Source organism: Oncorhynchus gorbuscha, linkage group LG12, assembly GCF_021184085.1.
Source record: "Oncorhynchus gorbuscha isolate QuinsamMale2020 ecotype Even-year linkage group LG12, OgorEven_v1.0, whole genome shotgun sequence".
Lineage (NCBI taxonomy): Eukaryota > Metazoa > Chordata > Actinopteri > Salmoniformes > Salmonidae > Oncorhynchus > Oncorhynchus gorbuscha.
In genome coordinates, this window is record NC_060184.1 from 48,126,818 (window position 1) to 48,152,980 (window position 26,163).

At 42.1% G+C, this 26,163-nt stretch overlaps 1 protein-coding gene across 1 annotated transcript in view; it reads left to right on the forward strand.

Annotated features, from left to right (window-relative positions):
* Window positions 1–234: 234 nt before the first annotated feature.
* LOC123991088 (plexin domain-containing protein 2-like) overlaps window positions 235–26,163 on the forward strand; it is a 172,038-nt gene continuing 146,109 nt past the window's right edge. The window contains exon 1 of the mRNA XM_046292284.1: window positions 235–772. Within this exon, the coding sequence (XP_046148240.1) occupies window positions 673–772 (100 nt within the window). The 5' untranslated portion in view covers window positions 235–672. The remainder of the gene's footprint in view (window positions 773–26,163) is intronic.

Consider the following 26,163-nt stretch of genomic DNA (forward strand, 5'->3'; position numbering starts at 1 on the left):
CAAAGATGCTATGGTTGATTTTTTTTTTACTTTAAAAAACTGTCTCATAGTGTAATAAGTTCTTGTCTGTCTTGTGTCACAGAAAAGTCCATTATTATCCACTTAGTTACGGGTGGATAACATATCCCAGCAGCATCTGACACTGTATTGTTGCAGACTGGTGATTTGCACTGACTGTAAAAAACTACGTACTATTGGTGGTGTTGGTGACGAGGGAGTCCTCTCTGAGAACCCAACTCACATTGCACCTCTTCTTTCCCGGGTAGGAATGAGACCTATGTGTGTGGAGCTGGGATGACCCCAATATTCTGAACCGTTTTGCTTTTTTTTGTGGTGGCCCGGGACCTTCTCGGACCGTATGCGCGCATTCACGCATATCTTCACTCACTCACTCACTCACTCACTCACTCACTCACTCACTCACTCACTCACTCACTCACTCACTCACTCATTCACGCACACACACACACAAACAAAACACCACACATCATATTCCGCGTCTGCAAACCAACGAACAGCGCAGACAGGTTTTGCTCTGCGAAAGGCTGTCTTGCAGACTACACTCGAGAAGAGTTACGGAGTGTAGTCTACTTATCCCCTACGATTTTTGGTGTATGAAAAAAATAAACATTCTATAAAGAGGAGCAGTACAATCAATCGTGGATCTCGGATATGGCAGGTGTGAAGACATTCGACCTTGTTGTTGGAGTTGTTTTAGTTTTTCTGTCTCTTGGAAATGCGTTTCAAGAGCCCAGACAGGACCCGACAAACAGTAAGACCCCATAGTACCTCTTCTATTTGCACCATGAAGATCTAATATGGAGATATTTCATGATAACAAAATAAAACACTATGCATGATGTCTTGTACGGAGAAACGTTTACAGGTCTTTATTTATTATTTAGTGTGGTTTGGTGTAATAAGGTGCAATGCTGCCATCACTTTCATGGTGTAATATAATGAAACAAGGTTTGTTGTAGACGTATTTACCAGTATCTTGTACTGCCTTTATAACTGTCAAATAAGAATTTGTATGGTGACTAAATACCAACTACATGCTACATGGTTTTCATTATTGCTATGATATTGTGTTTTATAACGGTTTGTGCGCTCGCGAGTGAGGGTTGCTGAGGTTCGTGGTGTGTGTGCGTGCGTGTACTGCGCGCGTCCGCGCTTGTGAGTGGGATTTGAAGGCTGCTGGTTTTGGATGTGTGCACGGCTATTGTTCTCCACTATTTTTATTTCAGCGACCCTATGTCGGAGACATTATGATAGGCTATGTCAGATCATTTATTATCCTTACTATAAACATGTGTATAACACAGTCTGCGTCCCAACGTGTTATCATGCTTTTATTAATATAAGGGCATATTGTAAGAGGTGTTGAATGTGTTTCTTTTCCTCGTTTTTATCACATTCAATGTTTTATATAAATTAGTTGGGATTTGGTGAATCATGAACGACTTGATGAACATGACCTTAGGGTAGGATTTTTGAAAAACAAATGCGAAAGATCATGTTTTGCGTTTGACTTAGCTGTGGCATCCTATAAATCAAACAGCCTGTATTCTTTGACTCAACTATTAACATTCCTTAAAGAATATGATAATCTCCATGATAGGAAAGAACACAGATATGATTTTGGCAGTGGTGCGCCCCTTCAACCATCTGATTGAGTTTGTCCCTCTGTCAGTGCATGTGCTGTCTACCAGGACCTTGCTTTATCTGATCTGGAACCAGTCTTAAGACTGTAACTTTTTCATTACAGTAATTTACAGGTAACTGGCTGCCAGTAAGTTACTGTAAAAACCACAGTACTTTTTTTAAAGTGTAGAAAAACCTCTACCAATCTGGCAGTCTCCACTTCTTCAAAGTTCAACAACCAAACACTTTCAATCAGTAACCCATAATTTTAGAAAAAATAACTTGCTCAAGTATTAGTATTCCCGATGGAGGTGCAGGTCTTTAAAGTGAGGGAGGAACATTGATGATCCACACTATTCTGCAAGGTGTCTACAGTTGATGCATGCATTCCAAATGACATCCTATTCCCTACACACTATTTTTGACCAGGGCCCAAAGGAAGATTTTGAGTTAATACTGTCCAACAGGGCTCCTAGTAGTTTGACGAGTCCATGCTTTCCACCAAAGGCTCTAGTAATTGGAAGAGCCCATAATGTCCATCAGGGGCTCTAGTAGGTGGAAGAGTCCATGCTGTCCACTAGGTATTGAGTTGAGTTGATTTTATTTTTACAGGGACAGTGGGCATTAATCAACGTTTCAGTAAAAGTGCCGGTTTTAGCCAGTCGGCTAATTTTCAACCGCAGTCCCTGGCAGGTTATTAAAAACAATTACAATATAGACAATCGCGACATAGCATACAGACAGAGCAACATAGGACAAGCAAGATGTAGCATACAGACATAGCAACATAGAACAAAAAGCAGCAACACAAAATTCAGAAAAGCAACAGAGTGTTTCCACACCTCACAAGCTACAGACAACAGACAACATGGAAAGCGGCAACACACAGCTAGGGACCATGTTCACAAATCTGATTGACCTTTAGCCATGTCGTCAAGTATTTTGTGTAAGTGTGAAATGTGGTGCAGTTATCTGTGTCTGATGGCAGTGTATTCCAGATATGGGATGCTCTCACAGAGAAAGTGGATTTACTAAAGGTGCTTTTCCTTAGGGGAACTATACAGTCACCTCTCATGGCAGACCTTGTGGATATGCTGCCATATGTTTGGCTTTTCTGTTTAACAAAAATACTGAGTGGAGAGGGAGCCAGACCATTTAGGATCTTGAATACAAGACAAGCGGCGGTGTATTGCACAAGATTTTCCCAACTCAGGAGCTCATGCTTTCTGAGGATTTAACAGTGATGATGGCTATTGGGCTTCCTATCAAGCACTCTGAGAGCCTGTTTGTAGACAGACTGAATAGGTCTTAATGTTGTACAGCAAGCTTGGGCCCAACTAGTCAAGCAGTATGTTAAGTGGGGGGAGTATCATAGATTTGAAGTACAGTTTTGCTTCCTCTGTAGTCAAACCATTTCGTATAAATCGGAAATTAGCTAGGTTGAATTTGGTTATTTGAATTACCTTTTTCACATGCTTTTTAAAAGAGAGGTTGGAATCAAGTATGATGCCAAGGTACTTAAAATCAGATACCACCTAGAGCTTCTCCCCTGACACATAGGCATTTAGCATCTGTTGCCCTCTTTGTGAAGAACATGCAAACAGTTAATTTCACATTGAGATGCAAACACGAGTCACTGAGCCACTTTGTAACCTGGACCATTACAGTAGTGAGTTATTTTGCAGCTTGTTGTTTGCTCTTTGCATGCACATATGTCACTGTATCATCTGCATACATTTGAACTTCAGACCCAGTACAGACAGAAGGCAGATTATTAATGTACAGGCTGAAAAGGAGGGGCCCCAGTATTGACCCTTGGGGCATGCCTACATCATAGCTAAGAGTGGGCGACAGCTCATTGTTCACTCTGACACACTGAGTTCTGCCTTCAAGGTATGATTTCATCCATCTCAAGGCATGAGGGGAAAAGTTTAATTTGGACAATTTTGTGATTAGAATCTCATGGTTAACAGTATCAAACACCTTCTTTAGGTCCAGAAACACAGCCCCAACAACGCCCCCTTTGTCCATCTTGGACTTTACATTTTCCAGAAGAAAGCAGTTGGCCGTTTCTGTGGATTGTTTCGCTCTGAAGCCAAACTGCATGGAGTGTAATGTGAAGGGGCTGTTGTTGAGGTGCGCAATCAGTTGTTCTGCTACACACTTTTCAACAACCTTTGACACCACAGGTAGTATACTAATGGGCCTGTACTTACTCACGTCAGCAGGGTCACCCCAATTTAAAGATGGCCGTTATTATGGCCGACTTCCATACCCTTGGAAACACCCCGAGACCGATAGATGTGTTGGTGACCTTAGTAATGGGGCCAATGAGTGACTCTTTGTAGTTTTTAAGAAAGGTAGAGTCCAGCCCAAACACATCTTTGGCTTTAGAGTTCTTTAGTGAGCTAATCACCTTGTTCACCTTAGACTCAGAAAGCTCCCTTATGATGAAGACAGGTTGAGCATCATCTACTAGCACTGAGCCCAAGAAACCAGTGGAGGGGTTCTGTGTCAGTACCCTGACAGAGTCAATAAAGTAGGAATTGAAGGCTATTGCTATTTTGACTGCATCCTGTGTTAGATTGTTATTCACCATGATTTCTAGTCTTTTTGCAGTGTTACTAGGGTCTTTCCCAGTTCATTTTTTAGATTCTCCAAGATCAGTTTAGAATTTCCCTTTGTTTCACCAATTATGTTAATAAAAAAGTATGCCTTGGCCTGTCTGATTTCTTTCATCATCTTATTTCTCAACATGGTGAACCTACGTCTGTCATGCTCTAATTTGGATTTTAGGGCTATTTTTAGAGCATAATCTCGTTATTTCAGCAATTTCCAGATTTCTCCATTTAGCCAAGGAAGAGTGCTCTTTTGGCCAGGTTTGGATTTGATTTTCTTTAGGAAACCATTTATTGTAGTCTGGATTGTGGATAGAAAAACTTGACTATCAGCTTCCACGTCTGTATAGGACAAGAGATCATTCAGTTAATTCCCTTAATTGCATTTTCATAATAGCTTAATTCACTCTTAGATATTCTTAGTTGATCCGGCTTTCTAACAGTAGAGAGGTTAAACCTGCTCTTAGACAGCTTTCTGGCTATAAGTGTCAGTTTATGATCAGATAGCCCAGTAACCATATTGAATGTTTTAGTCACTCTCTCTGGTTTATTACTGAACACCAAATCAATCTGTGTTTTAGAGCAACAAGTCACCCTGTGTAACGGCGTTCTTCTATCTCCTCCTCTGACGAAGAGGTAGAATAAGGATCGGACCAAAATGCAAAGTGATGATGATTCATGATATATTTTAATAAAGAAAAAACTATACATGCAGAAACTACAAAAGTAATGAAATGAAATAATGAAAACCGAAACAGCCCTATCTGGTGCAAACACAAAGACAGAAACAATCACCCACGAAAACACCCACAGAATATGGCTGCCTAAATATGGTTCCCAATCAGAGACAACGAGAATCACCTGACTCTGATTGAGAACCGCCTCAGGCAGCCATAGACTACGTCGACGCCCCACAAAACCCCAAGACAAAAAACACACCACAATAACCCATGTCACACCCTGGCCTGACCAAATATATAAAGAAAACACAAAATACTAAGACCAAGGCGTGACACCCTGGTTGGCCCAAGCTAACTAGCTGTGTAAGGTCAAAGGTATTAGTGATCCGTTTGAGGGTTTTCCTTCAAAACTTGTCTTCATAAAATCTCCCATTAAGATGAACTCTTTCCCAAAGTCACATGTTATTAAACTGATCAAAAACACACTTTTGGTAGACGGTGGCCTATACATACTCTAGTAGATGCTCTAGTAAATGCTCTACGTGCTCTAGTAGATGGATGAGTCTTTACTGTCCACCAAAGGCTCTAGTAGTTGGATGAGTCCATACTGTCCATCAGGGCTCTAGTTGTTGGATGAGTCCATACTGTCCACCAAAGGCTCTAGTAATTGGATGAGACCATACTGTCCACCAGGGGCTCTAGTAGTTGGTTGAGTGCATACTGTCCACCAAAGGCTCTGGTAATTGGAAGAGCCCATACTGTCCACCAGGGCTCTAGTCGTTGGATGGGTCCATGCTGTCCACCACAGGCACTCGTATTTGGATGAGTCCATACTTTCCACAAAAAGCTCTAGTAATTGGATGACTCCATGCTGTCCACCAAATGCTCTAGTATTTGGATGAGTCCATACTGTCCACGAGGTGCTCTAGTAGTTGGATGAGTCCATACTGTCCAGAAAAGGCTATAGTCCTTGGATAAGTCCATACTGTCCACCAGGGGCTCTAGTAGATGGATGAGTCCATACTGTCCACAAGGGCTCTGGTAATTGGATGAGTCCATACTGTCCACCAAATGCTGTCCACCACTGGCTATGGTAATTGGATGAGTCCATAATGTCCATCAGGGGCTCTAGTAGTTGGATGAGTGCATACTGTCCACCAAAGGCTCCAGTAATTGGAAGAGCCCATACTGTCCACGAGGTGCTCTAGTAGTTGGATGAGTCCATACTGTCCAGAAAAGGCTATAGTCCTTGGATAAGTCTATACTGTCCACCAGGGGCTCTAGTAGATGGATGAGTCCATACTGTCCAAGAGGGCTCTAGTAGTTGGATGAGTCCATACTGTCCACCAGGGGCTCTAGTAGTTTGATGAGTCCCATGCTGTCCACTAGGTGCTCTAGTAGATGGATGAGTCCATGATGTCCACCGAGGGCTCTAGTAGATGGATGAATCCATACTGTCCACCACTGGCTCTAGTAGTTGGATGAGCACACACTGTCCACCAAATGATCTAGTAATTGGATGAGCCCATGCTGTCCACCAAAAGCTCTAGTAATTGGAAGAGCCCATACTGTCTACCAGGGCTCTAGTTGTTGGAGGAGTCCATAGTGTTCAACAAAGACTCTAGTAATTGGAAGAGCCCATACTGTCCACCAGGGGCTCTAGTAGATGGATGAGTCCATACTGTCCACCAAAGGCTCTAGTAGTTGGATGAGTCATACTGTCCACCAGGGGCTCTAGTAGTTGGATGAGTCGATGCTGTCCACTAGGTGCTCTAGTAGATGGATGAGTCCATGCTGTCCACCAGGGGTTCTAGTAGATGGATGAGTCTATACTGTCCACCACTGGCTCTATTAGTTGGATGAGTCCTTACTGTCCACAAAAGGCTCTAGTAATTGGATGAGTCCATGCTGTCCACTAGGTGCTCTAGTAGATGGATGAGTCCATACTCTCCAGCAAAGACTCTAGTAGTTGGATGAGTCCATACTGTCCACCAGGGGCTCTAGTAGTTGGATGAGTCGATGCTGTCCACTAGGTGCTCAAGTAGATGGATGAGTCCATGCTGTCCACCAGGGGTTCTAGTAGATGGATGAGTCCATACTGTCCACCACTGGCTCTAGTATTTGGATGAGTCCATACTGTCCACTGAAGGCTCTAGTAATTGGATGAGCCCACACTGTCCACCAGGGGCTCTTGTAGGTGGAAGAGTCCATGCTGACCACCAGGGGCTCTAGTAGTTGGATGAATCGATGCTGTCCACTAGGTGCTCTAGTAGATGGATGAGTCCATACTGTCCACCAGGGGTTCTAGTAGATGGATGAGTCTATACTGTCCACCACTGGCTCTATTAGTTGGATGAGTCCTTACTGTCCACAAAAGTCTCTAGTAATTGGATGAGTCCATGCTGTCCACTAGGTGCTCTAGTAGATGGATGAGTCCATACTGTCCAGCAAAGACTCTAGTAGTTGGATGAGTCCATACTGTCCACCAGGGGCTCTAGTAGTTGGATGAGTCGATGCTGTCCACTAGGTGCTCAAGTAGATGGATGAGTCCATGCTGTCCACCAGGGGTTCTAGTAGATGGATGAGTCCATACTGTCCACCACTGGCTCTATTAGTTGGATGAGTCCATACTGTCCACCAATGGCTCTAGTATTTGGATGAGTCCATACTGTCCACTGAAGGTTCTAGTAATTGGATGAGTCCATACTGTCCACCAAGGGCTCTAGTGGTGAGCTCTTCAGAATGGGTGTCTGTGTTTTAGAGAGAAAATCTGCTATGAGTATGTTATTGTTTGAGATTCAAACACACGTACACACACACACGCACATAGACATTGTGTTGTCGTTACTGTGCTATTCACCATATCAGGAACTTTATCTTAGTTTATGGAGCCAATGAATCTCCTTGGCCAGCCAGTGCTGCACATGGATCATCTGAACTTAGGTCCTTGCTAGAATTATCAAGAGCTCACATTTTATCTTGAAAACTCATGATCTGGGCCTTTCAGAGGTACGCTCTGGGTTGAAGTGTCACACTGTTTCTGAAGAGGTTATGGAATAAAATAATTCACATTCTCATTGATTCCAACCACCACCCGTTTTTCCTCAAATGAAGCAAAGTTCTCCAATCTCAACAGATATTTGCAAACACATGGACAGGGATCCAGCTGTCAACGTCTAAAAGGCTTGTAGAGATTTGCAACTTTAGAGGAGATCTTTCCAGGTGCACCTCTCTCTGCCTCTGTTCTATACAGGATATTATTTTTTAGAGTAGCTCTCCAGTGAGACGCTTCCCTTGTCTTAGCATTAACTGACCATATTTATGGTGAGTAGTGCCTCTCTCCTTTCCGAGATAGTACATTATTAATAAACAGGAAGTAAAGGACAAAAACACCCTAACGAACGTCAGCCGTGGGGTTGGTGTGGGTGCACCCAAAGGCTGTTCACTCTGAAGTTCACTGGGTATCTGGGACCTTGTTGTGTACAACTCACTGTGGAGACTGACTCACACTCTCTGGTTCTTTCATTGGCCAGCTTCCACAGCAGCAGATGACAGGGAAAAAATACAAATGTTGATGGCTATAGCCACACACCCACACACAGTTTTGTATAACAAGAATTTAAGCTTTCTGCCAATATCAGATATGTCTATGTCCTGGGAAATTGTCTTGTTACTTACAGCCTCATGTTAATCGCATTAGCCTATGTTAGCTCAACCGTCCCGTTGACGGGACACGGATCCGAAAATAAGATAACTAACCTTATGGGGACACACAATTCAGTCCCATTCAAAATCAAATTTTCCATAAACCTAAACCTAACCCTAAATCCTAATCCTAAACCTAATTCTAACCCTAACACTAATTCTAACCTTTAACCCTAAACCCCCTGGAAATAGCAAATGACCTTATGGGGACAAAATAAATGTTCACATTTCTGTTTGTTTACTATTCTTGTGGGGACTCCTGATCCCCACAAGTATAGTTAAACATGTTCGCACGCATGCACACACACACACACACACACACACACACACACACACACACACACACACACACACACACACACACACACACACACACACACACACACACACACACACACACACACACACACACACACACACACACACACACACACACACTTCCTCTCACAGTTATAAATGAGAAGAGCAGTGCCTTATATCTGGATGACATTAGAAGATCTCATGGGCTAAACATATTTCTTTCAAACATTCCCGTCATGTGACGCCTCTGGGTGATGGCCAGTGGCACGCTCACACACTGATGAGTACAGAATATAGAGGTATGATTTCATCGTGATTTTGGGGTTAATTCTCACTCTGGTTCTCTCTCAGAGAGAGATACTGTATAGGCCACTTAGTGTGTGCTGTTGCAGTCAGTCTTGATCTGCTCACTAACGATGCGGTCTGATTTAACAGCCCTCAATGCGAGCATTTAAATGTGCTAAGATTGTGGTTGTGTACGGAATGCCATGTGTTAGTGGAGAGCTCTGTTGTATGGGATTCAGGCACGGTGCTGTGCTTTTCTACACTGTGCTGTGCAGAGTTGAATGGATTCTCAGGTAACGAGTGACTTAACCAGGCAGTTATCCACGGCCCTAGCTCTGCGGACCCTGCTTCTCATCCATTCTAATACCACAGGCTGCCTTCCCTCTCACTCACACAGACACACACAAATACAAGCCACGCATGTACGTACATAGACATTGAGTTAACACAGTGGTTTCTTAGCAGGACCACACTTCAAAAGACTGAGTTTGACCTTCGAGGCTAACACAGCCTATCTGACTTGTCTGGTGAAGTGTCGGGCTGTGTGACACAAGTCTTACTGGCAAAATGGTGCACAAGAGAGCTCTGTGTGTCTGTTCGGAAAGAGGAGACGGTGTTGAGCACGAAAGAGGAGAAGTGCAGGAAGATTATACGCCTTCTGGTAAGGAATTCCATTCCATTCTCTCTCTCTCTCTCTCTCTCTCTCTCTCTCTCTCTCTCTCTCTCTCTCTCTCTCTCTCTCTGTGACACTGCACATTCTAATCTGGTCAGAATCAAAGTCTCTTTAGTGGCTCTCTGAATTACCTCCTGAAAGAAGCTTCCTTGAATGGACAGAGGATGACAGGGGTGGGGTGGTATGAGCCGGGGAGGGGGTTGTGGTTGGTGTCGGTCATTGTCTTGCTCTATATGTGGTGACAAGTCTTCTATACCGCACAGGACCGGGATGGTACGGTCCCATACCGCAACACGGCAACACCAGGCTCTTTCGTTAGTCATGCCCCAGACCCTGAAATCTCAGGTCCACCCCTTTGCTCTGTGAAGGACCCTTATACAGGGGGGGTAGAGGGTAGGGTGCATGTGTTAGAGGATAGAGGGTAGAGCCAGAAATAGAGGGGTGAGAGGGGCTCAATAGGCACGGAGACAAAGCAAAGAGGCCTATAGTTAATGAAACCCCGGTGCAGTTAAGCTGCTCTTTATGTACAGACATTGTCTTTCATGCCATTTTCAAGCTCTTTCATGTCCATCTTTGCCCTTTGTCTCGCACACTCATTGGGGCTTTTCGATTTTCTTAGCCTTTTCTTAGAATTGTAGTAATCACTCAGTGGGGTATGTTTTGTGCTTTTGTATTGTGTGTATTAGATTAAAGGTCCAATGCAGCCGTTTTCTCTCAAAATCAAATCATTTCTGGGTAACAATTAAGTACCTTACTGAGATGGTTTTTCAATTAAAATTGTCAAAAATAAACAAAAATAGCTTCTTGGCAAAGAACATTTTCTCAGGCAATAATTTTGCTAAGACTGTCTGGGAGTGGTCTAAGTTGGGAGTGGAAAACTGAAAACTAGCTGTTATTGTCAGAGAGGTTTGTAAAACTCTCTTTCTTATTGGTCTATTAACTGATTCCACGATGGAAAGGCCAAAGCTCCATTCTACCAAAACAGGCATAATTATTTTTGCACTCAAAGTACATCATCACAATTTTCACAATTTCACAGTATTCTTTCAACTTCATAGTGTGGAAATAAATATAAATATGCAGGAAAATCACATTTTTGACTGCGCTGGGCCTTAAATATAAGTACTTTATTGGGGACCCTGTAAAAGTCTGGGAAAGCACGAATTGGTGGAATGGTGTTGGCTGTACGTAACTTTTATTGAATAACAAATCAAATCAAATCTTATTTGTCACATACACATGGTTAGCAGATGTTAATGTGAGTGTAGCGAAATGCTTGTGCTTCTAGTTCCGACAATGCAGTAATAACCAACAAGTAATCTAACTAACAATTCCAAAAACTACTGTCTTATACACAGTGTAAGGGGATAAAGAATATGTACATAAAGATATATGAATGAGTGATGGTACAGAGCAGCATAGGCAAGATACAGTAGATGGTATCGAGTACAGTATATACATATGAGATGAGTATGTAAACAAGGTGGCATAGTTAAAGTGGCTAGTGATACATGTATTACATAAGGATGCAGTAGATGATATAGAGTACAGTATATACGTATGCATATGAGATGAATAATGTAGGGTATGTAAACATTATATTAGGTAGCATTGTTTAAAGTGGCTAGTGATATATTTACATCATTCCCATCAATTCCCATTATTAAAGTGGCTCGAGTTGAGTCAGTGTCAGTGTGTTGTGAGCGGCCACTCAATGTTAGTGGTGGCTGTTTAACAGTCTGATGGCCTTGAGATAGAAGCTGTTTTTCAAACACACTGGCCAGCTGGTCTGTGCATGCTCTGAGGGCGCGGCTGGGGATGCCGTCTGGGCCTGCAGCCTTGCGAGGGTTAACACGTTTAAATGTTTTACTCACCTCGGCTGCAGTGAAGGAGAGTCCGCATGTTTCCGTTGCAGGCCGTGTCAGTGGCACTGTATTGTCTTCAAAGCGGGCAAAAAAGTTATTTAGTCTGCCTGGGAACAAGACATCCTGGTCTGTGACTGGGCTGGTTTTCTTCTTGCAGTCCGTGATTGACTGTAGACCCTGCCACATACCTCTTGTGTCTGAGCCGTTGAATTGAGATTCTACTTTGTCTCTATACTGACGCTTAGCTTGTTTGATAGCCTTGCGGAGGGAATAGCTGCACTGTTTGTATTCGGTCATGTTACCAGTCACCTTGCCCTGATTAAAAGCAGTGGTTCACGCTTTCAGTTTCACGCGAATGCTGCCATCAATCCACGGTTTCTGGTTAGGGAATGTTTTAATCGTTGCTATGGGAACAACATCTTCAATACACGTTCTAATGACCTCGCACACCGAATCAGCGTATTCGTCAATGTTGTTGTTTGACGCAATACGAAACATATCCCAGTCCACGTGATGGAAGCAGTCTTGGAGTGTGGAATCAGCTTGGTCGGACCAGCGTTGGACAGACCTCAGCATGGGAGCTTGTTGTTTTAGTTTCTGTCTGTAGGCAGGGATCAACAAAATGGAGTCGTGGTCAACTTTTCTGAAAGGAGGGCGGGGCAGGGCCTTATATGCGTCGCGGAAGTTAGAGTAACAATGATCCAAGGTTTTTCCGGCCCTGGTTGCGCAATCGATATGCTAATACAATTTAGGGAGTCTTGTTTTCAGATTAGCCTTGTTAAAATCCACAGCTACAATGAATGCAGCCTCAGGATGTATGGATTCCAGTTTGCAAAGAGTCAAATAAAGTTTGTTCAGAGCCATCGATGTGTCTGCTTGGGGGGGAATATATACGGCTGTGATATAATCGAAGAGAATTCTCTTGGTAGATAATGCGGTCGACATTTGATTGTGAGGAATTCTAAATCAGGTGAACAGAAGGATTTGAGTTCCTGTATGTTTCTTTGATCACACCACGTCTCGTTAGCCATAAGGCATACGCCCCCACCCCTCTTCTTACCAGAAAGATGTTTGTTTCTGTCGGCGCGATGCGTGGAGAAACCCGCTGGCTGCACCGCCTCCGATAGCGTCTCTCCAGTGAGCCATGTTTCCGTGAAGCAAAGAACATTACAACGACTTGTACTTCCGGCGCCGACAGAGATGGCCGCCTGGCTTCGCGTTCCTAGGAAACTATGCAGTTTTTTGTTTTTATACGTGTTATTTCTTACATTAGTACCCCAGGTTATCTTAGGTTTCATTACATACAGTCGAGAAGAACTACTGAATATAAGATCAGCGTCAACTCACCATCAGTACGACCAAGAATATGATTTTCGCGACGCGGATTCTGTGTTCTGCCTTTCAACCAGGACAACGGAATGGATCCCATGCGGCGACCCAAAAAACGACTCTGTAAAAGAGGGAAACGAGGCGATCTTCTGGTCAGACTCCGGAGACGGGCACATCATGCACCACTCCCTAGCATTTTTCTCGCCAATGTCCAGTCTCTTTACAACATGCATCTGAATGGGCTTAACTGAGTGCTCTTTGAAGAGAACTGAATATCGAGAATTCAATTTACCATGCATCATAAACCCTTTAATAAACAGCCCGGCAGGGTAGGCTTATCACTGTCTATGACAACTGATCTCAGACCAGCATCTGAAGCAGAGATTAATTCACAGGTAGAGCCTGATCTGTTGTCTGGCTGTCCAAGCAGCTGTACAATGCTTCCTTTGGCTGAGCTGGATAGTCTTAACAAGAAAGGTAAGTGTGTTTCTGAGATGGAGGGATTTCCACCAAGCTTCCTTCCGGCTGCAGGGCAGGGGTGAGTGTGTGATGATTAAGGAGGGGAGGAAATTTGGGGAGAGTGCAATCCCTTACTTCGCCCCTCATCTTCTGCTTTTTGTCATGGGCTGGCAAGAGTGCTAGCGTAGAGGGGTGATAGTGTGGAGTGAGTTAGGGATGGTAGTATGCAAAACCACATGGTAATAGTATGGGCTATCCGGGGATGTATGTTGTACCTTTATAGTCTGGTCTGTGTAAGCCAGGTTCACACTAAATCATGTAAGGTTGCATGTTGTCGTTCTCAGTTATCAACACAACCAAGGGAAGAAACTGACCTCTCAAATACCTCATAGCTGCTGGAAATGTCAGTTTGGATAGAAACAGCACCTGAACACAACAGTCAGTCATCTCCAAAAATGTAACGTGTCATATATTGAACATACAACAATGACACTTCAGGGATATTTTGAAAACATGTTCGTGGTCCTACAGTCATTATGTTTTCAGACTGCATACAAGGGAGTTACTGCATTCACTTAATGTAAAAAAGGCTTTCTTCTGGCAGTGACACATTGTAACTTTGATACCAGCTGAAACAAGCCAAGGTTCAGGAAGAGAGGAGGGAGCATCCAGTCACAGAGGGATTAGAGAGTAAAGCCCTAAAACATTATACACTTCAGCAAGTGTCACGAGTTTCACTGAGTTACCCAACCTAAGAGTCAGCACAGCAGACTGCTGGGTTTTACAAGAACAGGGAGAGCTGCTCGCTCCCTCAGTGTAACTGGCTGTCTGTATACAGTGCATTTGGAAAGTATTCAGACCCCTTGACTTTTTCCACATTTTGTTACGTTACAGCCTTATTCTAAAATTGATTAAATTATTTTTTGTTCTCATCAATCTACAGACAATACCCCATAATGACAAAGCGAAAACAGGTTTTTAGAAATATCTGCACATTTATTATAAAGAAAAAAACAGAAATACCTTATTTACATAAGTATTCCGACACATTGCTATGAGAATCGAAATTGAGCTCAGGTGCATCCTGTTTTCCTTGATCATTCTTGAGATGTCATGGCTGTGTGGAGAGATGGACCAAGGCGCAGCGTGCTCTGAGTTCCACATCTATATTTTTTTGTGAAACTTACAAAACCAAAAAGGAAACAAACAACGAACTGTAACATATGAGGTGCTATATGCACTAACTCAAAATAAGATCCCACAAAACACAGGGTGGAAATGGCTGCCTAAATATGATCCCTGATCAGATACAATGATAAACAGCTGCCTCGGATTGGGAACCATGCCAGGCCAACATAGATATAAACACACTAGATCACCCACCCTAGTCACACCCCGACCTAACCAAAATAGAGAATAAAAGGCTCTCTATGGTCAGGGCGTGACATGAGTTGTTTCTACAACTTGATTGGAGTCCACCTGTGGTTAATTCAATTAACTGAACATGTTTTGGAAAGGCACACATCTGTCTATATAAGGTCCCACATTTGACAGTGTATGTCAGAGCAAAAACCAAGCCATGAGATATGATTGTGTCGAGGCACAGATCTGTGGAAGGGTACCAAAAATGGTCTGCAGCTTTGAAGGTCCCCAAGAACACAGTGGCCTCCATCATTCTTAAATGGAAGAAGATCAGGACCACCAAGACTCTTCCTAGAACTGGCTGCCCGGCCAAACTGAGCAATCGGGGGAGAAGGGCCTTGGTCAGGGATGTGACCAAGAACAAAATGGTCACTCTGACAGAGCTTGAATTCCTCTGTGGTGATGGGAGAACCTTCCAGAAGGACAACCATCTCTACAGCACTCCACCAATGTGGCTCTTATGGTAGAGTGGCCAGATGGAAGCCACTCTTCAGTAAAAGTCACACAACAGCCCACTTGGAGTTTGCCAAAAGGCACCTAAAGGAGTCTAAGACCATGAGGAACAATATTCTTTGGTCTGATGTAACCAAGATTGCTCAAGAGCGCTCAGGACCTCAGACTGGGGCGAAGGTTCACCTTCCAACCGGACAACGACCCTAAGCACACAGCCAAGACAACACAGGAGTGGCTTCGGGACAAGTCTCTGAATGTCCTTGAGTGGTCCAGCCAGAACCCAGACTTGAACCTGAAAAAAAGCTGTGCAGCGATGCTCCCCACTCAACCTGACAGAGCTTGAAAGGATCTGCAGAGAAGAATTTGAGAAATTCCGGTGTGCCAAGCTTACAGGTGTGCCAAGCTTGTAGCGTCATACCCAAGAAGACATCGATGCTGTAATTGCTGCCAAAGGTGCTTCAACAGTACTGAGTAAAGGGTCTGAATACTTATGTAAATTTGTTTTTTACATTTTTAGTACATTTGAAAACAAATCCAAAAAAAACAGTTTTTGCTTTGTCATTATGGGATATTGTGTGGAGATGGATGAGGACAAGAAATACATTTAAACTATTTTAGAATAAGGCTGTAACGTAACAAAAAGTCAAGGGGTCTGAAAACTTTCCAAATGCACTGGATACATCAGTGTATGTGTTGTGTGGTCTACTCTGAATCAGTGGTCCCCGTTGGGTTACAGCCTTTAGCGCTCTGCCTCAACGAGGTAATGGGGTGAAACACAGATGGGACTCTGCAATGTTTGTTTGTTATGTGTGTGTTTGTGTGTTTCTCTCTCTCTCTTCCTCTCTCTCTCTCTCTGGATTTGGTGTGTGTGTGTTGAGTGTTCACAGTCGCCAGTGAGTGTGGACAGTTGAAGAACCCCCTCTGGGTGTGTCATGAAGGAGGGCCACAGGTCTTTCAATGTGTCCAGGCATGCTGAACAGAAGACAAAGAGCCAGGGGAGGACCCTCTTACCCCGGCCTGTCAGTAGGCTTCATGTCCCCAGCCCAGCAGGAGCAGCGGCTTTCCTTTGTACCAGACCAGACTGTGTCACTCACTGGCGCTACCAATATGCTGCTAAATGCCTATGTAGCATGTGTGTGTGTTTGTATGTAAGGGGGAGAGTGTTTCTCTAGGTGTGTGTTTGGTGTTGTTGTTCTCTCATATTTCCTTTTCCTCTTTCTTTCTCTAGCCCTGAGAACGTTTTCTGTCAAGTTCAACAGGAACCTCTCTCCTGATCCAATGCCAACCCCATCCTGATCATGGCATGACATGACATGCCGCTTGCCAGCTTCTTACTTACAATTGTTCTACTGTTGATGCTGCAATGTACTCATTGATATTTGTGTCTGGTAAAGATGTTTTAAACCGTCTGCAAGTCTAAGTAGAATTATGGGACTCCCTCACTTGAGTGCAACAACACAGTCTTTGTTTCTGTGCCTGGAAAGAGGCTGTGTCGCTGTCCAAATGTCTCTCCCTTTCCCAAGCAAACTCATCCTTACAACCAGCAGCCATGCCCTGCAGAAACCACAGTCAATTAAGTGTCTCGGGTTAAAATGAAAATACTTCACACTACCACAAGTACATTTTGGGGTCAGAAATGGGGAGGACAGATCATGACTTTGAAGTTGAAATCAAATTCATGTTTACGTGAACTACGACCTTTATCCGGAAATGGATAAATATCGACCTTTCTAATAAGGATAATAAGGATGATTCCCATGCTCCGTTAGATTTGAGGTGGTATTTGTCATATGGGTGTTTACTGTATGGTTGTTAATTGTGTTGTCGTCAGATTCTCCATTCACAGAGATGGGTGGGTGCTCCTCGTGTAAATTGTGTTGAATTGATTTTATGGAATACTAATTGCTGAAGAAATAAATTATCTCTGATTTATTGGCGGGCTGCCTCGGGGGGAGAAACTGAGGAAGTGTCGCAGAATGTGTGTGTGCGTGGGAAAGTAAGAGGAATGTGGTTTTCGGATTCATGTATGAACACACATGTATGAACAAATCACACGTGAAAAATGTCATGTGGGAAAAAAATTAATATATATATATATATAGTCAGGTGTGGTTTTCGGACACAATTGGGAAGTTTTACATGGATTTTTCAAATGAAAATTTTTCATATATGAACACATCACAATTTAGCTGTAAAGATAAGTGCATAAAAATGACAAAAAGTGAACTACATTTACATTTACATTTAAGTCATTTAGCAGACGCTCTTATCCAGAGCGACTTACAAATTGGTGCATTCACCTTATGACATCGAGTGGAACAGTCACTTTACAATAGTGCATCTAGATCTTAAAGGGGGGGGGGGTGAGAGGGATTACTTATCCTAACCAATAGTATAGGCCATAAAAGACTAACTTACCGGCAACTTTCACTCTTTACATTTTCTGAAATATTAACGTGGGTATAATCTCCACTCAAATGTAATCCTATTTGTGATGGCATATTACCCACGAACTATAACCTAAGCTACATATAAAAACAAGTAAATCTAAAACTTAAACACTTTCAAAGCACATGCACCTGCCACAGACTCATGTCGGAGACATAACTATTGTAATCAAAACCGTCCTTGTACTCATTGTAACTACTTACGTGGGAATGGAGCTGTCTGGAGCTGTGGAGAAGTGCGTGTGAGTGAGTTTGGAAGTTTGGAAGCGACCCAAAATATTATATTGAACTCACGTTAACTGACTAACACTGACACCCCTAATTTAAAATCATAGTTTTTTTTTTTCAAAAATCAAACACATTCACACATTTTCAAATAAATTAAAATCTATTTTGGGCCTAAAAAACAACAACAGCTAGCTAGGGTGAAATGGAAGGCTAGCTATTGACTGTCCCTATGCTAGCTAGCAGTTAGCAATTAGCATGCAACCATTGAATAAACATTTAATAAAAAGTAACCTTATAAAATACTCATAGCTAGTGTGGTTCATATGTAAAAACACTAAATATGAGTACTCTTTTGTAAAAATATAACCATTTAAAAGACAAACCATTTATAACGGGCATCAGGTAACCTAGCTGTTAGAATGTTGGGCTAGTAACCGAAAGACTGTGACCCTACTCTTAGGGGGTGTGTGTCTCTTTGTTAACAACTAGTACACAATCTCTAATATTAAGGAAGTCTCAAGGTTCTGCTCGCCTGAGTTAGAATACCTCATGATAAGCTGTCAGGTCCACGACAACGCCTCTTCCCCCTCCGGGGGCTGAAAAGATTTGTCATGGGTCCTCAGATCCTCAAAAAGTTATACAGCTGCAGCATTGAGAGCATCTTGACTGGCTGCGTCACTGCTTTTTATGGCAACTGTTTGGCCTTCGACTGCAAGGCACTACAGAGGGTAGTGCGTACAGTCTAGTACATCACTGGGACCGAGCTCCCTGCCTTCCAGGAACTCTATACCAGGCAGTGTCAGAGGAAGGCCCAAGAATTGTCAGAATCCAGCCACCCTAGTCATAGACTGTTTTCTCTGCTACCACACGGCAAGCGGTACTGATGCACCAAGTCTGGAACCAACAGGACCCCGAACAGCTTCTACCCTCAAGTTATAAGACTGCTAAATAGTTAGTTAAGTAGTGAACCAATAGCTACCCGGAATATCTGTATTGACCCTTTTTGCACTAGTCTCGTTTGACTCATCACATACGCTGCTTACTGTTTATTATCGATACCGTTACCTAGTCACTTTATCCCTACCTATATGTACATATTTACCTCAACTATCTGGTAGCCCTGCACATCGACTCCGTACTGGTAACCCATGTATATTGCCAAGTTATCGTTACTCATTGTGTATTTATTTCTTGTTTTATAATTTTGCTATTTATTCCTCATGTTATTATTTTTCAATTTTTCTTCTATTCTCAAAATGTTCTGCATTTTGGGGAAGGGCCCATAAGTACGCATGTATCTGTTAGTCTACACCTGTTGTTTACAAAGAATGTGACAAATACAATGTGATTTGATTTGATTGACTCGCATACAAACGTGAGCTAGCTAGCTACTTAGCTTGGCTACACTCATGTTCATGGGAAAATCTCACCTGTTTTTCATTTGGTCTAAACAATTAAATTACACACAAAAATATAAACGCAACATGTAGAGTGTTGGTCCTATGTTTCATAAACTGAGATTCCCAGAAATTGTCCATTTGCACCTTTTGTGGGGAAAAATGTATTCTGATTGGCTGGTCCTGGCTCTCCAGTGGGTGGGCCTTTGCCCTCCAAGACCCACCCATGGCTGCACCCCTGCCCAGTTATGTGAAATCCATAGATCAGGGCCTAATGAATTTATTTAAATTGACTGATTTCCTTATTTTTAAATGTAACTCAGTAAAACCTTTGAAATTGTTGCATGTTGTATTTATATGTTTTGTTTAGTATCTAAATGAGCATAAAACTCATCACAGTTTAGTTAACATGTTATCTCTACATTTTGAAAATGTAACCATGCGTACCAATCGGAAAAACGAAGAAAAAAAACAGAAAAATAAGGAGACACAAAGCACTAGCTTCTCTGTTCTTTTCACTGGGCTTCTTCCAACATTCATTTTGTTTCAAGGTAGATTTGTTTAAGATTACCAAGAAACACTCTGTGTGACTCTGATTTAGCATTTTAACTATTATATTCAGGTAGACTAAGTAACATTTTTATGGAATGACATTACAGAATTAGAAATTCCACATGTGGAAAAATTGCTACTGCAACATGTTAAAACCACCTTTTTTTACGTGAGGAGAACATCACTATTTCTTATTAAACTGTAAATATGATTTTCACATGTTAATGTTTTTCAAATTTCAACTTGCAATTCCACATTTGAAAGTGAGATTTATACGTGTGGAGTTTTCTTACGTATGAAACTGCAGATATGATTTTCACATGTTAATGTTTTTCAAATTTCAACTTGCAATTCCACATTTGAAAGTGAGATTTATACGTGTGGAGTTTTCTTACGTATGAAACTGCAGATGTGATTTTCACATGTTAATGTTTTTCTAATGTGAAGTTGCAAAGTTTTCTTCCATGACGTGAAACTGTAAATATCATTTTTAAATGTGAGGTGAAAACATGTTATTCTCCTCACATGTGAAAAGGAGGTTTTAACATATGAACTCTCAATTTATTACATGTGAAAACATGGTTTCACATACGAAATTTCAGCTCAACAGCCACTTCACATGTTTTTATGTCTCCCAACACTATTTTCACATGTTATGGCTGGAATGTGCCTAGTCACAGGGTCAGGAAAAACTCCTGCCCCTATTCTAAAGCAGTGATAGTTGCAATGGTGATCTACTTAGTGGTGTCTCTTTTGGTGTTGGCCAGCAGATCAGCAGATGTTTAGGAACTCTGAGGAGCTGACTGGAAAGGCAGGACCTTTGTTCAAGGACTCTTCCCATCAGCCACCAGTGTTTGTTTGAGCAGAGGCTGGAGGCTCACTGCCTGGCACTCCTGATATGTCCTGATGTCTCCCAGCTGTTTGGGCCCTGCCTGTATTTCTGCATCCCAAATGGCACCCTATCACCTATGTAGTGCATGACTTTTGTCCAGGGTCAATAGGGCTCTGGCCAGAAGAAGTCCACTAAATAGGGACTAGGGTGCCATTTGGGATGCACTGTCTGTGTCTGCAGCGAGCTCATCCCTTCCTCCCTCCACAATACATAGAATGTGTTCTATGTGTTCTATTCTGACTCCACCATCAACTCTGGGAGTTTACTGACTGGTGGAACTTAAAACTGAGAAGTGGGGCAGTTTTTCTGCCCTTGTTATGTTCCCTGGAAGTCTTCATTAAACACGCTGACTGTGATTATCTACCTGGGTCATATTCATTAGGGCACACTGTAAAAATAATTATTGCAAAATAAAATGAAAATGAGTGCTTTTCAGTTAAGATGGGAATCAACAACATGAGTTTCTGGTAAAGGCTGAGTGCTCTCAAGCTCACCCCTCTCCTTACTGGCTGCCTACTGTCTTCCTGTGAGGTTTCCTGGAGCTTAACTCAGACACAGATAGCAATGGGTGATAAACCTTTACAGTTACATATCGGGTTATTATTTTGACGATATATCGTATCGTTTTGACAATATCGCATTATTATATTTTGTACCTGCACCAAAACTCCAGTATTTTTCCTTCATGGCTTGTTTTCCATCTTATTTTAAAATAAGGAGGCAATTTTTTAAATGAACTTATTTCCATGATTGATCAAAACTAATTTTATCATGGCTCTCTCGTGTCCCACTGCAGCAGACATATGGTGAGCAATATGTTTGGAACATGAAATCACAGCACAATCACAGTATTGAATTGCAATAGATACTTTATAGAATTGTGATCATCGCAATATATATTGTATCCTGACAATATTATATCGTGAGGTCCCTGGCAATTCCCAGCCCTAGAGCCTTGTTTTCAGGCTTTGTACTGTAACGATAGCTCAAATCAAGTTGTATTTGTCACATGCCTCGAAAACAACACGTGTAGACTAACATTGAAATGCTTACTTACGGATCCTTTAACAACAATGCAGAGTTAAATATAAAAAATATATATATAAATAATGACACAAGGAATAAATACACAGTGAATAACGAATCGAAAGAAAGAGTAAAAAACAACATGGCTATATACAGGGAGTACCAGTACCGAATCGATGTGCAGGGGTACGAGGTTATTGAGGTAGCTATGTACATATGGGTAGGGGTAAAGTGACTAGGCAACAGGATTGATGATAAACAGTAGCAGCAGCGTATGTGATGTGTGTGTGTGTGTGTGTGTGTGTGTGTGTGTGTGTGTGTGTGTGTGTGTGTGTGTGTGTGTGTGTGTGTGTGTGTGTGTGTGTGTGTGTGTGTGTGTGTGTGTGTATAGCAGGGGTTTACGTTATTAACATTTGGCGCCAGACAACGTGACTGACAAGATTTTCATTTACCAGACATTTGTCAAATTTACCGGACCTTCATATGCATTGGGTGTAAAACATATTAGGGCGTCCACCCAGGGTGCTCGATTATTGTAATTCACCTTAACAGAATATAAATGTGCGTTTTATTGAAAAGCAAAACATTGCCCTTTGCGTCTTCATCCCTGCTATAAATCATAAATTAATATATATATATATATATACATACATAAAAAAAACACATTTAGCCTTGACGAACCAGTCACTAACACAGTAATAAAAGACAACTTCAAAAACACCAGGGCAGGCCGGTCATTGCTAGAAGGGATGCAGCTTTTGTCACATTAACATCAAATTTGACTTTTAGTAACAGGTTAGGATAATATACACAGCAGGTTTGGATAATTACGTAGCAGGTTAGGAGAATTAGGTTAAGGTTAGGAAAAGGGTTAGGGCTAGCTAAAATGCTACACAAAATTAACTTTTGACGATCATTTGACAAAAGCTGGACCCAATCTAGCCATGGCTTGCCTAGTTAAATTAAGGTTAAATAAAAATAAAAATTTAAATGATCCAGGCGGCTGCCCCACTCCCCTTTCACACTGCGATTCAGCACCACAGTAGTGGAAAGAGGACGCTGTCTTGGCGGTCACAAAATGAATCAATTATAAAACTGATGTTGTACAATCAAATTTGATCTTTAAATAAACGAAATTCGTTAAGGCTGGTTCATTGAAAGAAAGCTTATTTCTACAAAGCTCCCGTGAAACGAGTCACCCGCTATACATTTGTGAAAGCACCTGTTTTCAAAGTTCAAATGATATCTCACTCTTTTTACAGTTCTACAGGATGATGTTAATACATATTATGTTTATTGTCATTTGAACTATTATGGGGCTATGACTCGTGTCATGTGTGATATGCGTGGCTTAGTGTTAACCTCTCGGTGTCTTACTATAGGCAGTTGGCTGCCTAGTGATTGCAACACTGCAACTCTCTGTTGTGAATAGTTGACCGCGATGTTTCTTTTCCAAATGCTACTAAATAAGCTCAACTGAAATGCACCAATTGTGCATGAAACTCATCATTACTCTGCTCTAGTCTATCAATCCATTCCTATTCTTTATACTATACATGACACAGGGGCTGCATTTATTCATATTGCCTAGGGCAGCAGCAGAACTGCTAGGACTGGGCCTGAAAAACACAATAACTTGCCTCTAATTTACTTGCGTTTGCGGCGGACCTTCGCCTCCTCAAAGTGAACCGCTGCTGTTGCTTAGTCAAAACTGTCTAAGTCATTGGAGCAGCTTGCGATGCGCATCAGCTTTGTTACTTTGTCCGCAAGAAGGCACGATCTTGAGGCCGTTACTCTGTTTTGGAGAAAGACTTCCCTCTCGGCGGCAACAATGGAAACGGCGATAATTAACACAATCGTCGGGCAATTTTGTCCAGCCGGGGTACACTTAGCTGAAGTCCCTTATCAGGACCTCACGTCATTTGCGTGAGTAAAAATAGAAACACACACCCCCTCTACAAATGTCCAAGCAGCTTGAGGATTTATATGCATATGAAGTATATTTGCCTATTAAGTTGGAACACATGGACTGGTTTTCCACCAATGAATAAGTGCTTCCTCCCGGGGAATTTGGCCGGTGTCGGTAGAGTCCAGTGTGTGTGCATAGAGTCAGTGCAGGAGAGTTAGTGCAAAAAAGTGTCTGTGTGTGTTGGGGTGTCAGTGTAAGTATGTTTGAGTGTGTGGGTAAAGTCCAGTGTGTATCCAAAGTCCAGTGTGTGTCCATATAAAGTTAATGTCAGCGTGTGTGTGCGCGCGCGTGCATATGTGGGAATGTGTGTGCGTGTGTGATTGGTCGCTGGTAGCTGGTAGCGACTGGCAGGCAGCTCCGCCCAGGTAACTGAAGACTCTCAGTGAGGCCTGTGTTTAATCCGCTGGAATGCCCCGCGGCGTGTCTGAGAGTTAATTGTGTTCTCTGGATAGGCCCTTCGTTCCAGTTGGCACCCAACTCCCTATGTAGTGCACTACTTTAGTGTTTTGCTCCAACATTAGTGCACTCTATAGGGAATAGGGTTTCATTTGGGAATAGTGTTACATTTGGCACATAACCTTGGTACAGTCTAAAACAAACAATCCAACACCCCTCTAGATCGTGTGATATAGTTTGTGGTGGAGTGCGCTCAGTGCAGAGAGGTTTCATAATAAATTGTCTGGTCTGTGTGAGAAACATTGGTTGTGAAAACCTTGGTTGTTATTCCTAGTAACTAGTGGCTTTATTTGCCTGAGGTAATTGATGTTGTCAGTATTGGGCGTGTACTGTTGAAGATGTGACCAACCACCTCTTTTTATTCTTATGTTGCAAAATTTGAAATATAGTTTTTTTACATTGGATAAAAGTAAAGATGGTATATTATACACTGCAGTTGAGGAAACATGGGAAAGTAATTCTGCCTTGAAAGTTGATAAACTTGTAACCCAAGTTTTGAGAAATGGCCCTTGAATGTTTTGGTACACCTACTGGAGAGCTCTTCTTTGTCTACACCCATTCAGAATTGTTCACACCCTCTTAAGCTTTAGCCCCACCCATCTCTTTAAGGATTCACATGTGAGGCCATGTGCTAAACAGAGTGAGTAAGGTAGTGTAGTTCACATGTTCATGAAATACAATAGATGGCTGTAATCATTGCCAGAAACACCTGGCTAACTTGATGGGTCATGTAATCATCTTGCAACTTGGAGTCTTTTGTTTAGACAAGCTAGCTAAACAATGAACCATAATCCCAACAAAGAGGGATTGTCATAACTAGTCACCATGCATGCAATGCTGTAGTATGAGTCTGCAGGTAGCTGAAGACAACCAACTAGGTTCAATGTCAGGAAGAAAGCTAACATAAGGCTATAACAAGCAACAGAAATGGATTTCTGAGATACTAACAACATTACTACACAAATCATATACATTACGTTAGCTAGCAAGCCAGCCAACTAACGTAAGCTAGCTGCTAACAGTACGCTTTAACTTGCACTGAAAACGACTTTCTGACAAATTTGGAAACGTACAATACAAGTTAAAAGTTTGGACACATCTACTCATTCCAGGGTTTTATCTTTATTTTTACTATTTTCTACATTGTAGAATAATAGAGAAGACATCAAAACTATGAAAGAACACACATGGAATCATGTATTAAGCAAAAACGTGTTATGTCAAAATATATCTTATATTTGAGATTCTTCAAAGTAGACACCCTTTGCCTTGATGACAGCTTTGCAGACTCTTGGCATTCTCACAACCAGCTGTTGGCCCGAAGGGTGTTTAGCATCCCCAGTGGCTCTTCAAGCACTGAGAGGGTATTCTCCGCTGCTGGCCTGCTCTCCAGGCACCATCGCATGAGCCTGAAGCCAAACTCATGTTTCTAAAAATTAATTAAACGGCACTGTAGTTGGAGCCTAATAAGGCATTTCTCGTTTAATTTGTATTTATTTCTAAGTAAGTCACAGCCTACAGTTGAAGTCGGAAGTTTACATAGACTTAGGTTGGAATCATTAAAACTTGTTTTTCAACCACTCCACAAATTTCTTGTTAACAAACTATAGTTTTGGCAAGTTTGTTAGGACATCTACATCTAAAGTCATTTTTTCAACAATTGTTTACAGACCGATTATTTCACTTGTAATTCACTGTATCACAATTCCAGTGGGTCAGAAGTTTACATACACTAAGTTGACTGTGCCTTTAAACAGATTGGA